Here is a 17,327-nt window from a genome sequence, read left to right on the forward strand (position 1 = left end):
AAAATCAAAAGAGAACATTTCTAGTCACCCAATGTTTCAAATAGTGAAAACAGACAACTTAGAATGGATCAGTTAATTGTAAAAAAGGCCAGTTCAGCACTGGTAGGAAATAGGTCTGAATATCAAAGTAGATTTTTCCAAAGAAAAGAGACATTTTTCAAATCAGTGTGTAGCACTGCAAAATATCATGGCAAAAAAAAAAAGAAAAGAAAAGAAAAGGAAAGAAAGGAAAAATCACATAAGAAATGAAATGGCTGAAGATGAAAGGATTGTTGCCATTGAGACTAAAAGTTAAATTTTAGCCAAATATATCTAAAACATGAACAGGCACAGAGAGAGCCACCAGTGTTCACAGTTAGAGGCAGGACAAAGTGGCAGTGATCTTTCTGACAAATAAATTGCTTGAAATATTGCCATGACATGCTACACAACACCCCGATTACTTTCAATTTCCAAGTGCAACCAAAAGATGGGTCCAATTATGACATCAATACAAGCTTTCTTTCAGAATGGAATGAAAGAACAGTAAATCCCAGTGGCCACGGGAGTTCTGCAGCAGCGATGATGTCATACATAAAAATAGACATCCTCTAACAGAAGCTGAAACTTGTGTAAACAGCGCACTGCACACTCTTCTCAACTGCCTTGCATGAATTTGCAATGCATGCTGTTAATAGCACGAGATTAATCATTTCATATTTTACACTATTTCCTGATTTACATTTCAATTTCTAAACAGACTCTATGGTATAATTTCTCAATCCGTATAAATTAAATCAACATAAATACCTGATTATAACTGCAAGAAAGAGAAATGCTCCCCCCAAAGCAAGGAGGCAGAGGCCACCGCAGCAGCTCTAACAGGCTGCATTTTGCCAGGAATGCAACGCTGTCATGTCCACCTATTGTTCAAAGACCTTTCCGCAGGAAGCTTTCTGCAGGATTTTAAAATGCAACATGGTCTAGGTGAGGAGGGGCTAGTAAACCTGCTGAGAATAAGCATGAAAAGCAAAGGATACTTTTGCCACTCTCTTTAAAAGACTCTCTGATGCAAATATAAAGACTTCGGGGCATGCACACAACAGTATCTACCAAAATGGGGAGGGCAGTTTTGTATCTATCACTCCTGTCAACAGTCTATCCACATCCCCTCTTTCCCTTCTTTACTTCCCAATTCATTTCTTTTTCACATTTCTATTGGGCTTTCTTGGATTAAAGAAGATTTTCCTTTGAGCAAAGACAGTAAGGCCATTCAGGAAGCCACTCCTGATTCCTCAAGATGCCTGGTTTTTGAGCCTCCACGGTACCTGGATTTCCCTCTATCTTAACTGCCGTCGATTTATCTGTATTTTGTGCGAGGCCATAAAGTCAATGAGGGCAGATTCTGTCTGTCCTGTAGACCTTTACAGCCATGGAGTCTGGCACAGCCCTGAAACAAGGTGGGCGCTCAATAATATTCATTAAAATAATAAAAACATATAAATGAAAATACTGAGCTTTCCTCTATGATACAAGAAACAGAATAGACAGGTTTTCTGAAACTCCATCCTATTATAATTCACAGAGAGGGATTGAGGACCATACTGAAGACAACGGCTTTAGATTTAATTAAGCAAACAAACGCCTGATGAAAGATGAAGAATAAAAATATTCAAATAATTAAGAAATTTCCCCATACTTGAATAATTTCTGTATATGCACATAAACAGATTTTAAATATCATCATTGAATAAATTAGTCAAGTGGGATACGAACTGACTGTTATAAGTTAAAAATCTTAAGACCTTAATATTCTAGGAAATTTAGTAGACACACAAGTCACTGATACACAACACATGCTCTTACTGTTAAGTAGCATATATTGGATTAAAGTAGGAAGACCTCAGTGAAAAAGTAACGAATAAGTGACAAAGCAAAGCCGTAACATGAGGGAAAATATTGCCTATTTCTAATGAGAGAACAACAGCTCATGTCAAAAAGTCTAATGTCAAATAAATGTGCATAATCACACAAACACTGTAATTTTTTCATGTTTCAATATTTAAATTTTTTTGAAATTAACCTACTAAGAAGTCCTTAACTAAAGATGAAACCAACTTAAATCAAATCCATCACTTAAAACAAAGTGATAGATTATATTCAGAAATATATAAGATATATATAACTTAGGAATGATTACCATTAGAAGAAATAGTACTTGTCTTATATTATGAAGAATAACCTTATTAAAAATAGGACTCATTTTCATACGCCTCATATAAGAATCAACCTTATTACATTGGTGCTACGTTAAAGATATTGTATTATCGCTGACTATAATAAAAAAAATTAATTCCATGATGTTTTTGTAATATTACATTGTATTCGACTTAGATTATATTAACTTACTTTTATGCAGTATTTTTATTTCTTTTGCACACCTGCACCAAGAACTTTAAACTAAGCCTGACCTACAGAAAAATTCAATACATAATTATTACACGGTGCCCTGAAGTGTATATTCCCATTGTAGAACAGGATTACTAACAGAATGTGTGGGAAATACCTTTTTCTATGACCGATGGGTTCTCCTCATTTCCAAAAGTTTGCACTGATTGGAAACTTTATAAATAAGTTTTATGTTATATTGTGTTTGAATCCTCCTAATTCAAATTTGTATAAAGTAAAGCCACACTTTGGGGGGTAAGTAGGAGTGGAGGTGGAAAGTCAATCGGAACCTCAAAGAGTGGAGAGCATTTTAATTACGCAACCAGCCCTGGAAGGCTGCAACGGTAGGAAACGTCAGTCGGTACACATCACCTCCACAGTTTAGACGGGACAACTTTTCCTCAGTCTTCAGTCTAATATCTCTGTACAGTTTTCACACTTTCTAGACGAGGAAGAGAGCAGAGCTGTTTTTTTCTTTTTCCCATAAAATAAATAAATAAATAAATAAAAAGATGACAGAACAGGTATGTGCAGGTATGTGCCAGCTTCCCCATCCCGGCATCCAGGTGAAAGTAAGAAGGCCCTTCTTCCCTTTTAAGTCCTCTCCCTCTCCTCTCCATTCTTATTATGGAACTCACATTTCCCTACCCACCCAAACTTCTAGAATAAATTACCCATCAATGCAGACGGGGCCTGTAATTAGGGGTAAAATAAACAGGTTCCCCCCCCCACCCTATTCCGAGCCTGTCGACAAGGTAAACCTGTCCAAAGTCCCAAGTCAGTCTAGAAATGACCCCGAATTCCCCAGCCTCCGCCGGGAAACTTATCCACGACCTGACTCTGCCACCTGCCTCTCCCCACTCAAAGACTGAAAAATCATGCCGCATCCTGTTTTCTGGCAGTCTTAAACACAGCCTCAACCCAACTCATCAAAATGTAAGAAAATGCTAATGAAAGCCATCTCCAATCTTGCCTTCTCACTGCATTTTAAAATGCTTATTCTCTGCAAACCTCACACACTTGCCTTGAAAAAGTGACCTGAAAGCACTCTACACGGACTGTGCGAGTGTTCGCGTTTCTGAAGAAATTACTATCATCTGTGTTAAACTGCTGCAACACGTCTAATTTTTAAAAGCGTACATAAGGTATACGTCATAACCCAGTGCGCATGTTAAATTCAATTCCTGCCTCTACATGGGAATTAGACTAACCTGTAATTTCTCATACTGAACAAGAGGACTAATTACATACTGGCGTACCTTTTAAAATATTAAAGTTATATACGTTTTAAGTATACATGTACTAGATAAAAGCTCAAAACACTGGCGCAATTTAAAAAATTTTTATACAATTTTACAAGAATCTTAATCGAATTTAAAAACTATCAACATTTTTTAGATTTACCACATCACTGAAAAATTAGCAGTGCTTCTAAAATAAAATACAGCTATTATGTCACCTGTGACATTTTAATATGCATTATATTGTATAGAACGTAAGGTAATGGCCTTAATTTGAAAAGTTATACAAATATTTCGTGTTTTCAGGCGAGGTTACTGTAATAGCCAAAGATATTACGTTGACAGTAGCCTTCCTCTGATGTGAATTAAATTATTCATGATCTTTTTCCTGGGCAATAAGAAAACACAACCATAACATTTCACTAGTTACTTAACCAATTAGTTTCCAGAGATAAATGAGTTTTTCTTCCCTGACTCCAAATTCCCTGATAACCCCAAATTTGACCCAAAATTTCAAACGAGTAATGCTGAAACTGTAAATTAGTCATATATTGGCATGAGACAAATGAGCAAATATATTATTATAGGCCTCAATTAAAATACAGAATGAAGTAAAAGCATGAAATCTGGTTAAAAATCAAGCGCAAATAAGAAAATGCAAGCGAAGTGTAAATTCTTATTTCCTTTTTGACAAAGCCTTTATTCTGACTAAAATTTTACCAGTGGTCTCCCAAAATGCTCTCTCACACTGGGATTCCTGAAATTTAAAGCTTTCACCTATAGCCTTTAAAATGTAAATGTCTAATGGATTTCCCATAAAACTTTCACACAAAAAGCAGTTAAACACCCACGATGCCTATCTGCCTGTCTTTCTCTCTCCATTTCTTTATGCGCAAAGCAGGTTAGTTAAGAACTGTGCTCCACTCATTCTTAAAAATACGTAGTCTGCGTTTTTATTCGTTCTTCAAAGAAAGTGAGCAATTTATCCCTAGGTCTGCACAAATAAAGCAGCCTGTGACATCAACCAAACCACTGATAGTTTCAAAGTTGTAAGGGATTTTACTAAATCAGGGCAAAATACAAAAGAACAAGATGAAGCAAAACACATCAATATTATAAACTCATTAGTTACGATGCAAATTCACAAATGAACTGAGGTTAGTATTAGGAGACCACACACAAATTACAATACCTGAGATTTAGTGCATTCCTTTGAGCCAAAATGAAATGAGTGCCATAGAGGAGGAAAGGAAAAGATGACATTATCAGACATGCTACAGTACATCTGCCAAAATGAAGATCATGTTAAATTAGGTTAAGAACGACCATACAGCACTGGCTACATGTATGATGTCCTTTATGTTCCTTAGCCATGCACTTGAAATGCACCTGCAACCATTTAGGTCGCCTGTGAAGTAGGACCATGCACCTTTTCAACAAACTTTTCACCCTGGCTCCCACCTTACTATGGTTCTTTCAAAAGGAGTATTTCTGCTCAGAATAAGTAAATGTGACTTAGGGCTAATTTTTTTGTTTTCATATGTTAAAATCATGTACTTAGGCAAAATAATAATTATATAAAGGAAATTAAAACACAATTTGCATGAAAAGACGGGATTCAATATTTAGAATTATGACACTTGTTGCCCATCTGAACTCACTTAGAAAAATTAATACCACCATGTCACATATTAGCAAACTGGTACCTGATCCATCAGTGAGCAAGTTAAAATTTTCACCCTAGTACTGAATTTTCCCTCATAAAAGTACCTGTTGACCAGGCAAGACATTTTTTAAAACCACTAAAAAAAAAGGAATCTTGAATAATTTTTAAAAACTACACAGTTACAAAAAAATCAGATTAAAAAGGGGGAGTCATGTAGGGGAGGTGGGTGTTTTCCCCATAAAGGGGGAAAACATGGCGATAGGAGAGAGAAATAATTATAAAATGACACCCCCCAACTTAAATGGGACAAATGTAACTATAAAATCAAACCAATCAGCTTGAACGCTAAATTTTTAGTAACCCACACTGCCGCTAAATATCTTGGTATAGAATCTGATTTGGAAAAATAATTCCGAAGCAGAAAGAGTATTAACAATATTAGTAGGTTGTACTAGTAATGTGTACAACTATTTTTAATCCATAGTTCCTTCTTCCACGATGCTCCATCGACACTAAAAATACTACCTTCTTGTATAGACAATGGTAACAAAAAACCTTTCATAGGTTTTTCTCAAAAAAATACCAAGGCTCTGCAGCAGGCAAACAAAGCTGACTTTATGATGAGCAAAAAGCAACCCTTTGCAAATGAGCTCAATGAAATGATTCAACTATGAAATTCATGGGAAATTAAAATTGTGCGCATGGGCAGTGAGAGGAGCAGGCTGAGAGCTGGTGGCCAAAACTGCTTGAATATTCAGATACAAAGGGCTCTCAGAAATGGAACACGTCAAGTGCGGGTATAAGATGCACCACTCCAAGTTCCCAGAAAATTACGTACATAGTTTCAAGTCTATATACATTTCCCCATGCGGTTTGCATTTATACTTATTTGCAAAAAGAAAGAAGAGGATACGGAAGACAAACAAACAAGAAATGTAAAATAGTTGTCATTTACCTATTTTTATTCTTTCATATGTTTATTTTAAAATTAATTTCACGAATGAGTGCTCATTTAATGGTATTGTAAGTATAGATGAACCATATTTGACCTTATTATGACATATGGAAGATTTCAAGTTACTTTCTTCTTGAAAACAGAAATCCTCAAATATATTTGCCACTATTCTGGGTGGGCCACCAGGAGACATGGACACAGCGCAGCTGAGCAGAGAGAAATGAGTGAGAAAAATAAGGCTCCCAAACTGACTACGCTGGGGTCTTGTACAAATCACTCATTATCTGTGCCTCGGTTTCCTCAAACATAAGTAGTTTCTTCACCTAATATTTACTAAATAAATGACAATCAAGTGGTGAAAGTATTAAAGAGGACCTCTGAACCTATTAGAAATGCTTCAGACCATCTTTACGCTGGGATTTACAGAAGCATCATTTCAAATTATGCTCTCACTTCATCATATTAAAAACAAAAAATTCTCAGATAATATTCTCACAATGGTATGAAAATAATAGGTAATTTTTAAATATCTAACTTTTGAATAAAAAACAGGTACGATACCCGTCACTGGGGACGGTGAGGGAAAGGGCAAAATTTTAGATTAAGATAAGGACCTAAAAATATCCCAGTTACAACTGTACATGCTGACCACAAAGCTGATCCTCAGAGACCATGTTAAGAAATAAAAAGGCTAAACCTTTTGATATCTTATTTCAGTGCTCCTTAAACTATTCATATTATGTGTTTCCAGAGAAATCTGCACTTTGAATAAGTATACCACAGAAAGGAATTATTCAGCAAAAATGGAAAATGTATGCCTTTTCACAAAACTCCCAACAAAAAGCTATAAAGATAATTATTATACTTGTATAACTTACCGTATGATAGCCTCTAGGCAAAGGTGGTTTGCCCACAGGATAAGGATCCACAGTATCAATAATCGTTTGTCTTTCCCCTTTCTGGTTGATTTTTCTAAATCTCCTTCGAGACTGTCGATGAGAAGCTTGACGCTGAAAATATTCTTCATTTTCATCCATATAGTCTACCTGAAATAAAATCCCCCAAGATTTCATTTCTTCAAACACCATGTTCCATATTAAGATTAGATGCAGAATAAAACTTACGGATAGTCTACATTCATTCACTGTGCAAAGACATTTGTAGACAAACTATCTCGACAGACTTCAAATGTTTCTGAACTTCCCTAGAACTAACTGGTTCTGAGTAACTTTTCTTTATAAAAGAAAAGAGGCATTTTCAGTTCCACTTAGGACAATATGGGTAACTCCTGAATTTCCTGCAGTCTCAAAGGGAAGGATATTTTCAGTAGTCTTTGTTCTGATTTATTAATGAAAGATCTCACAGGATACATCACCATGCATTATGAAAGCAACTGCCCCATTGTCTTAACTAAAGCACAAAAACTCTCATGAAGTAAATCTGTTTAAAAAAAAAAAAAAAAACACCCAAATCCCAAATGACTCAGACACGACTACTGGCAGAATGACTTTGGTAGATTACTTAAGGGCTTCTCTTCCTACTTTCATTCTACGGATTCAGTTTCGTTTTTTTTTTTATTATTATAAATAGCATTGCTCTCAAAACATAATTTCCTCATTTTAAACATTTAGAAAGTGATGAATGGACTAAAAGAAGAAAAGTTACGTTCGGTTAATCCCCGTCACACTTACATAATGTATTGCTCACAAAAGCGTATTTAGATTCTAAGATGGTTCTCACACTGGCAAACCTAGTAGTTAGCATCATACGGACAAGGACAAAATCCTCAAGGAATTTTGGAGATCAAAAATCCTTCAGATCAACACAAAATAGCAGTAACAGAGACCAAAATCTTGAGGGAATATCTAAAATGCTTTTCAAGACCTGTGGCTGGAAAGCCCAACGTATCTGCCTACATTTTTCCACTCCTAAATCTTTACTCACCACCATGCCACTTTCTCACTTAACAGTAAATTTTGGGAAATTTTACCAAAAGTTTTCACTAGCTTTGATGAGGAAGTTCCCATTTCTGACAAATTCCTCTCCTCCATCATAGGGAAAAAACCTACATCTCCTCTGAAAATAGATGTATAGGCATTTACCAAATATTTTATTAAACATGAATAAAAAGCCTCCATCATCATCTATTTTAGGCCATCATTTATTCAAAAAGTTTCCTTGCCCAGATAGATGCTGGATGGGAAATATTATGTACATCAGCCAACTGAATGTCTCTACTGGGCACTCCCTCCAATCTTATTTTTGTTGCTGATTTTTTTAAGGGGTACATAGTGTCCCATCTTAAAATCATTTTTATATAGTAAGGAAGAATGTGACAGGCTTTTCTTAAAGCATCAGTAAAAATAATTATGTTGCTAATATCTCTTCTAACGTTATGTTTTTTTGCATATGTCTTACCTCAATATACTTTTTAAATCACACTATTCAATTAAAAAGAGATAAAAATCTCAACAGAGTATTTAACCAGCATAAAAGTCCTCCAAATTTCTTTCAATTAGATAAAGGAAGTGAACTGATTTCCTTATGTCAATTGTTGCCTGAATACATATCACTGTGTCTCATTTAAAGTATCTCACTCATTCCAACCAATATTTGGAGAGCTAAAATCCTGCAATTCCAAGATTCTCCCCAAGTTTAAATTAAATGGCATTTTCATAGACTGATTTATAAAGTTCAAACACCAAACATTTAGGTACGTGACCCTTTTAAACTTTCTTTTTCATTATTTGAATCCCGTAAATAATTATAATGATTATGAATTAAAACTCAAAAAGTTATGAAATAAATATACCTAAAGTTATGAAATATATAATACACTATTATAAGTAGTTTGTGAAAATACTTTTATTTCATAACTTTTTTTAAGGGAAAAAAGTCTTCACAGAAGTATTCTTACCACAATCATTTCAGAAGGCTCTAACACAATGCATTCACAGCCACGCCTAAAGCTTCCTGCAGAACGCTTGCCAAAACTAGAAAGAAAAAAAAGATTTAAGTAATACAAATTATGAATTTAAGCTAACCCTTCAGATGAATAAAAACAAGGAAGAAAACAACTATAAAAAATATATACTGAAGAAAGAGAGCTATCTCAAACCATTATTTACACAGAATGACAAGGAACCATTCAAATTTTTAAATCTCAGATATATTTTTCTGGAAAATTCCAATATAACGTTTTTGAATTCATAATGTAAGTAATGAAGAATCATTATGAATGTGTTTTGGGTTAGGCTGTTTGAAACCACTCCCAGTCAGGTGAAGATTTAGAATATTCTAACAGGGGTGGGAATTGGATCAGTGGCAAACTATAAAAATATCCAAAGTATAAAATGCATATAATCCTCTTCTATAACTTAATTTGCTTAGGTTAAACATTTCTTTCACTTAAAAATGTAGTTATTTTTCTAAATTTTCAAATCAACTTATTCAAAATCAGTTTAAGGAAAAGGTGTTCAACTCAGGGCTTTCAGCTACACAGTGACTTAAGTGGACATGCATTCCCAAAGCCCCTTTCCGCGTTTCCACTGCACTGCCGACTTCAGACACGGCACCTCTGCCCCATCTGTGGAAATACCCACCTAACACTAGAGCAGATTTATTCTCTCTGGCATAGCTATATGCCAACTAGAGCCACGAAGAGTTCTAAGTAGTCATGACTTGTTCTGCTAATGTACCACCTACCTCTGCTCATTCACTACTCCAAAAGGCCTCCCTTCCCTCCAGTCAACATCTTAGTACCCTTTTTTTTTGTGGCCACACCGTGCAGCATGGGGGATCTTAACTTCCCAACCAGGGATCGAACCCACGGCCCCTGAAGTGGAAACGCGGAGGTACAGAGTCTTAACCACTGGGCTGCCAGGGAAGTCCCAGTAATCATTTTTAATAACCTACTTTTGAGAAAAATATGAGGGAAAAACGCTTCCAAAGAGCTATTTTACCGAGCATTTTTTTCCCAAATCAATTAGACATTTGAGCGGCTCCTATGGACGTTCTCATTCCTTTTATAACTCTCTCTATGTCATGGTAGTACACAATGTTTCACATATTAGAACCCAACTTGGATTAGGGAAAAAAAAAAGTCATGTAAGATGAAGAGAACAAGAAAGTCAACATTCTCACTCTATCAGCCTGTGACCTCTAGCAAACCAACTTGACCATCCTCATAGTCTAAACTATACTCATTTTTAAGGTTATCGGGTGAGCCCAGGCCATCACTGAAGTCATTTCTTGCTCCAAAATTGTTTCTATGAAAATCAAAAAGAACCATACTTAGCATATCTGAAAAATCCTTCAAAAAATATTCATACATACATATTCTCACAACCATACATATTGAAGTGCTTTTTTTAAGTGGAAAAAAATCTACCAAGAAAAATAAAATAATCTTATCTTCTTTGTCATGTTATTTCACATGCAATTAAAATGACCTAAATTTTTACATATTCTCCTCTTAGTTTACAATTAAAAACCACTAAAGTTGCGGAAAATTCTCAACACACACAAAAATTTGCTTCTGGTTTTTGAAACTACCTACTTGCAATTTAAGTTTTTACAATGAAGCTTAAAATTTAATGATGCACTACAAACTAAGAAATAACCTCAGTGTGTTAGTAAAATATGTAGCAGGTTTCATGCCATCATTGCCCATTGAACCCTGTTATAGGACTAGGTAAAAACATATATTGTATGTTTAAGTTTTATCACTAAATGAAATAGCATTAAAATCTAAAGAAAATCATGTGACTCTAAGTTTTTTCGTATTTTATTAAATTACAGAACCAGACAAGCTTCATAATCATAATGATCGAGTGGTTTTCCTTTTTTAAAATTTCATGTAGTAAAAAAAAAACAAAAAAACAAACGTCTGTAATGCATACAATGTTCAGATGACAACTTAAAAAATAAAAACTGCTAGAATTGAGTTGCTCACAAATTTTAGCAACAAAAGTAGTGACATCAACACGAATAAACTATGTGGTATTTATTTATTTTATGCCTAATTCTAGTACCAACCACTCCCTACTCCAGAATTAAGGCTGTAAAACCCCTCACCAATCAGCCATTAGTTCAACAGAACTTTATGGCTGAGAAGATATTCATGTATTTAGTTGCACTAACACTATTACTTTAGGGATGAAAAGTGTGCATCCCCTAAGATGAGCTACAAAAAATATCTCTGTGCCTTTTGCAAAGTGAGCTGCACTAAAACCTAACAAAACTCTCTCTGAAGCCCCAAAAGACTCAGGTTCTACTGACCATCACAAAGATGTGAACCATAGGAGAAAAAATAGACTCTTGTCAGGTTAATTCTTTGACTACATTGAGGGGGAAAAGGCAAATGCACAGAGAACCCACTCCAGCAAGGGAGAATAAATTATTTCATTTATCCAAAAATCCATTGTTTCGAACACAGCCAAGAACCCGGAAGGAAAGAGTGGCCTCAAAAGAGCTAAAGCGCAAGTCATGAACGCACTCGCTGGGGCCTAATGACAAGGTCCCTTGGCTCTTAGCTTACAAACCAGAAGCTGTAAGGTAGGAATGGTCAGGGGGGAATGAAAAACGTCACCTAGAAACCCATTCAGCCCACAAAATACTTCTGCTTCTACTCTCTGATTCTTTGAAACAATAAATATAGAAACAAAAGTAAGTAAACACCATTATTTACTAAGTTTTAAAAAATCTCTGACCAAGTTCTATATAAATAAACTTTTAAAAATACAGTCCTGGACTCAAGGCTCTGTGGTGACCTAAATGGGAAGGAAATCCAAAAAAGAGGGGCTATATGTGTACGTACAGCTGATTCACTTTGCTGTACAGCAGAAACTAACACAACACTGTACAGCAACTATACTCCAAGAAAAATAAATAAACACATAAAATAATTTTAAAAATACAGTCCTGGAAAACTTTAGAGATAAAAAAGGTAACTGGATAGAGACATACAGCAGGTAAGATCTCCCACAGATGATATTAAGACCAAATTTTAAAAATATTTTAGATGATTTAGTAGGAAGAAATGGAGAGAAATCCTCAGGTTTACAAATGACACAGAGACGTTTAGAGAGTAAAGCACAAAACAAAGCCAGTAAGAATAAAGTACAAGCCATTTTTATAAAGTTTTATGTGCGTATAAAAAAGCAGGAAGGACCCAACCTTCACAAGGAAATATTCTATGTGAAAAGTGATCAAATGCACAAAGTGTGTAAGATAAGATTAAACAGCAAAGAGTTCTCATGTTTCAATTAAAAGTCAAATGAAAACTAGAAGTCTTTCAAGGCATTAGCACAGTAAACTGCTAACATAATAAATAACAAATAATAAACAGAGATACACCTCAAAAGGATGGACACACTAGGAGAAATTAAAAATGAAAATTACTATACATACCCTTATAGAAAACCACATAAATCTACAATAGAGCACTGCCCCAGAAAAGTTTCTAAGGGGAAAAACACAAAGCTAAAAAGTTTCCACCAAAAAAATTAAGGGTAGCCAAAGGGCTTTCTGTAAAACCAGAGGCACAAATTAAAAGAACACTTCATTCAATCTTATTAATAGCAGCTGAAAGTTGGTATCATTTAAATTTCTAAAATCATGACTTAAGGAATTGTAGAAATGATACAGATTAAATAAGAACTTGGTTAACTTAAAAAGTACACCTACAATCCTTGAGAGTTTTAAGAAAAGTCAGAAATAGATAAAGATTGTTCCAAAGCCATTTTTTGCCTAAGTTCTCCTCCAAATGTTCCTTGGTGCCACTGTCAGAAATGAAGTTAGTCCTATCAAATGCATTCTTTTTTATTATTAAGTCTTATAAGAGACTACAAAAAGTGATCTTACAAATTTGATGCAATTCCCATAAAAATCCCCCCAAAAATATTTTTTGCAGAAAAGGAAAAACCAATCTTCACATTCATATGAAATTGCAAGGGGCCCTAATTAGCCAAAACCATCTTGAAAAACAACAAAGTTAGTGAACTCACACTTTTAATTTCAAAACTTACTACAAAGCTGCAGTAATCAAACCAGTGTGGTACTGGCATAAGGATAGACACATATGGACCAACGAAATAAAACCGAGAACCCAGAAATAAACCCATATCTATGGCTAATTTTGACAAAGGTCAAGTTCACTCAATGGGGGAAGAACAGTCTCTTTAACAAATGTGCTGAGACAACTGTATTTCCACATGAAAAAGAATGAAGTTGGACCCCCACCTCTCATGACATACAAACATTAACTGAAAACAGATCACTGACTAAATAAAAGAGCCAAAAACCATAAAACTCTTGGGGGAGAAAAAAAGGGATAAATCACCATTACCTTGGATTTGACAATGGACTCAGAGACGACACCTAAAGCACCAGCAGCAAAAGGAAAAATAAATAAACTGAACTTCATCAAAACTGGAAACTTTGGTGCATTGAAGGACATTACCAAGAAACTGAAAAGATAATCTACAGAACAGGAGAAAATATTTGCAAATCATATAGCTGAGAAGGGTTTAATATCCAGAATACATGAAGAACTCCTATAGCTCAACAACAAAAAGACAACCCAATTAAAAAACAGGCAAAGGACTTGAATAGACCTTTCTCCAAAGAAGATATATGTATCAACATCCTTAGTTATTAGGGAAAAGTAAATCAAAACCACAACGAAGCTACTCACCCAAGTTGCCCACTCTCCCCCCAAGAGTGCTTAATAAATCCTTGCTGTGCTTTCTCAAAATAAAAACAAAACAAACAAAAAGACAACAAAAAACACAACCAGATACCATATCACACCTGATACTAGACGTGAATGAGATATTAGGATGGCTATAATTTAAAAAAAAAAAAAAAAATGCAAAGAATGCAAAAAATGTTGAAGCGGATCTAGAGAAGCTGGAACCCTTGAATTTTGCTGTTCAGAATGTAAGATGGTGCCGTCACTGTGGAAAACAGTTTGGCACGTCCTCAAAAAGTTAAACACAGAATTAATGTAAGACCCAGCAATTCTACTCCTAGATAAATACCCAAAAGTATCAAAAACATGGACCCAAACAGATATTTCACTGCAGCATTATTTGCAATAGCCAAAAGGTGAAAACAACACAAGTGTCAACCGATGAGTGGATAAACAAAATGTGATATATACAATGGAATATTATCCAGCAATAAAAAGGACGGTAGTTCTCATATGTAACATGGACAAGCCTTGAAAGCATTATGCTAAGTGCAAGAGCCAGTCACAAAATGACAAATATTGTAAGATACCGCTTGTGTGAACCGTCTAGAATAGGTAGATTCATAAAGACAGAGAGTAGACCTGAGGTTTCCAGGGGTTAGGGAAATGCGAAGTTACAAAGTTTCTGTTTGGAGCTATGCGACGTAAGTTGTGGAAACAGGTAGTGACGATGGTTGCACCAGAGTGTGGCTGCAATTAATGCCACTGAATCCTACACTTTAAATGGTTAAAGTGGCATATTTTACGTTATGCACACACATGCGCATATCCACTTTTTTTTTAAGTATGTAAGAGAAACTTATCAAGATTTGTGTGTTTGTTTTAGTGGTTTTGAGCATTTTGGCAAAATTCAGGACTTGAATAAGAAAAAGGAGTAATTCCACTTTGACCAAACAAGAACCAACCTTAGGGGCAAAGGAAGAGTTAAGTTTGATGACTGAGCTATACCACTGATTAACTTGGAACCGATCTTTTTCTACACTAATTTAGCAATGAAGTGATAGAGGTCATGGGTGAAAGAACTAGGAAGATACAAAGAGATGGTAAACAAATGTTACTGAAATATCTGAAATCAGTTTTTTTTAATTTTTATTTTATATTGGAGTCTAGTTGATTTACAATGTTGTGTTAGTTTCCGGTGTACAGCCAAATGATTCAGTCATACATATACATGTATCTATTCTTTTTCAACTTCTTTTCCCATTTAGGTTATTACAGAATATTGACCAGAGTTCCCTGTGCTATACAGTAGGTCCTTGTTGGTTATCTATTTTATATACAGCAGTGTGAATGTGTCAATCCCAAACTCCCAGTCTATCCCTCCCACCCACCCTTCCCGCCTGGTAACCTGAAATCAGTTTTGAAGAGTCAATTATACCTACATTTTCCTCTCATCCAGCATTATCCCATTTTTAATTTTATCCCTGGTCATAAATTAGGGCGTCTCCCTGCCCCGCGTCCACATATATATGGAGAGAGAGGGAGAAAGAGAGAGAGATGCACACACACATACAATTTTGTTTCCTATCCCTCTTCCAAATTCTCACTGGACACGTACTACAGAATCAACATGAGCTATGTAATCAATACAGAGCTTACAAGAAGCTCACTAAATATAGCCCCTATTCTTAGTTTGTGTCCCACGGAAGATGACCACACAGAGAGTTGTGATAACAGGCAGAAAAGCGAGCGCCATGCGTTTAATAAAAAAGAATGTCATATTTGCTGCCTACAATGCATCTCAAAAACAAAATGCAGGCTTCCCTGGTGGCGCAGGGGTTGAGAGTCTGCCTGCCGATGCAGGGGACGCGGGTTTGTGCCCCGGTCCGGGAAGATCCCACGTGCCGCGGAGCGGCTGGGCCCGTGAGCCATGGCCGCTGGGCCTGTGCGAACGGAGCCTGTGCTCCGCAACGGGAGAGGCCACAACAGTGAGAGGCCCGCGTACCGTAAAAAAAATGCATTTCTTGAATGTCAGAGCTGAGAAAAAACTTGAAAATCATATAGTACAGGGTCTCTTGGCATTTTTTTCTCCAGCTTCACACCTGAAAGTATGTCAGAGTCCAATGTGCTACATCAAAAGCCCTCAAATATTTCTATTTAGGAAAAGGCCCCCAAGTGCTTATAATATGTATGACCCACCATCCTCCTCTTCCCATGAGAACCGTCCCTCCAGTTCAATTTTCATTGCGTAAGTGGAGAAACTAAGCCAACCTACCTAAGAGCAGGTTAAAAGAGATGCCCAAAATTACCATCAGACTCCCATCACCCAGGGTTCTGGGATCCCACACCGACCTGACCCTTCCTCTGACTTTCTGCTATAGCCCTTTTCCACACTCAATAATATAAGAACTCTGGTCTTTGGTAAGCTTGCCATGTACAAGGAATAATTCCCAGACCTCCTCAGGAATATTGCTATAGTGCATCTCTTATACCGGTCAAGCATAAACCCAGTGACAAGTGGGGAACAGAGCTTTGTGGGAAGGTGGATTCTCAGAAGCTCGCTCACTCATTGGCTAGCTGAGTGAAAAAGACAAGTCAGCTGTTGTAATTCAGAAGGCAACTCGAATTCAGCAAAATTACAAATGACCATCAAGAGCCTGAGGGTTACCCTGGGAGACTCAAAGATTTAAATGTCAAATCTATAAAAACCAAGCCTCTTCAGGCAGCTGCTGCCAGAAATTCAAGTCCTAGCACATCTGCTCCTTTGAAATGGCTCTCATAATACGGCGTACCAAGATAAACAAGGATATTTTTACAATTTAAACTCAATGTTTAAAGTGACACAGCTTTTTTTTAACTTTGAATTTAAACTTAAAAAAAAATTATCCCTGTCTTCTGGTAATTTCAGTCTTTCTGTGTACATGGGCATTTACATATAAGATACAAATATTAAAATACATATATAATAACTGTCTTTCAAAAAAAGATGTAGGTAACAGTTATCAATGAGACGGTCTGAGTACTTAAAAACCTGTTAGCCCTTCCTCTACTTGATGCCAGCCTTTCACAAAAGGCCAGAAAGTTAGAAAGAGATGCGGAGAAATGGAGAAGTACGGTATGTGTGTTTTAAGAACGCTGACAGGCTTCTGATTCTACAAGGTGTGAACATTTAATGACTACAGTCTTTAAATCCCTCTAAATTGTTTTGTAAAAGTATGGTGTATAGCTTGGCTTTCAACCATTAACCTCAATGCAATTTCAGAATGTCCTGATAATCTTACACTAAACAACCAAAGGTGACAACTAAAAGTGACGCAGACTCACTTTGCATCAACCTATTGGTTC

General features: G+C 36.0%; 1 protein-coding gene across 4 annotated transcripts in view; it reads right to left on the reverse strand.

Annotated features, from left to right (window-relative positions):
• Window positions 1-17,327, reverse strand: part of RAPGEF2 (Rap guanine nucleotide exchange factor 2) — a 245,946-nt gene that overhangs the window by 109,470 nt on the left and 119,149 nt on the right. For 3 of the 4 annotated variants that reach the window (XM_022582247.3, XM_022582249.3, XM_089911327.1), the window contains exons 5-7: window positions 9,207-9,282; window positions 7,168-7,335; window positions 4,861-4,878 (exon numbers count right to left, since the gene is read on the reverse strand). In XM_022582247.3, the coding sequence (XP_022437955.2) occupies window positions 4,861-4,878; window positions 7,168-7,335; window positions 9,207-9,282 (262 nt within the window). The remainder of the gene's footprint in view (window positions 1-4,860; window positions 4,879-7,167; window positions 7,336-9,206; window positions 9,283-17,327) is intronic. The other variant, XM_089911326.1, reaches the window with a different exon arrangement.

The sequence above is a fragment of the Delphinapterus leucas genome, chromosome 5, assembly GCF_059928025.1.
Source record: "Delphinapterus leucas isolate spDelLeu-1000000601 "Yukka" chromosome 5, BTC_Dleu_Yukka2, whole genome shotgun sequence".
In the NCBI taxonomy this organism is placed as follows: domain Eukaryota; kingdom Metazoa; phylum Chordata; class Mammalia; order Artiodactyla; family Monodontidae; genus Delphinapterus; species Delphinapterus leucas.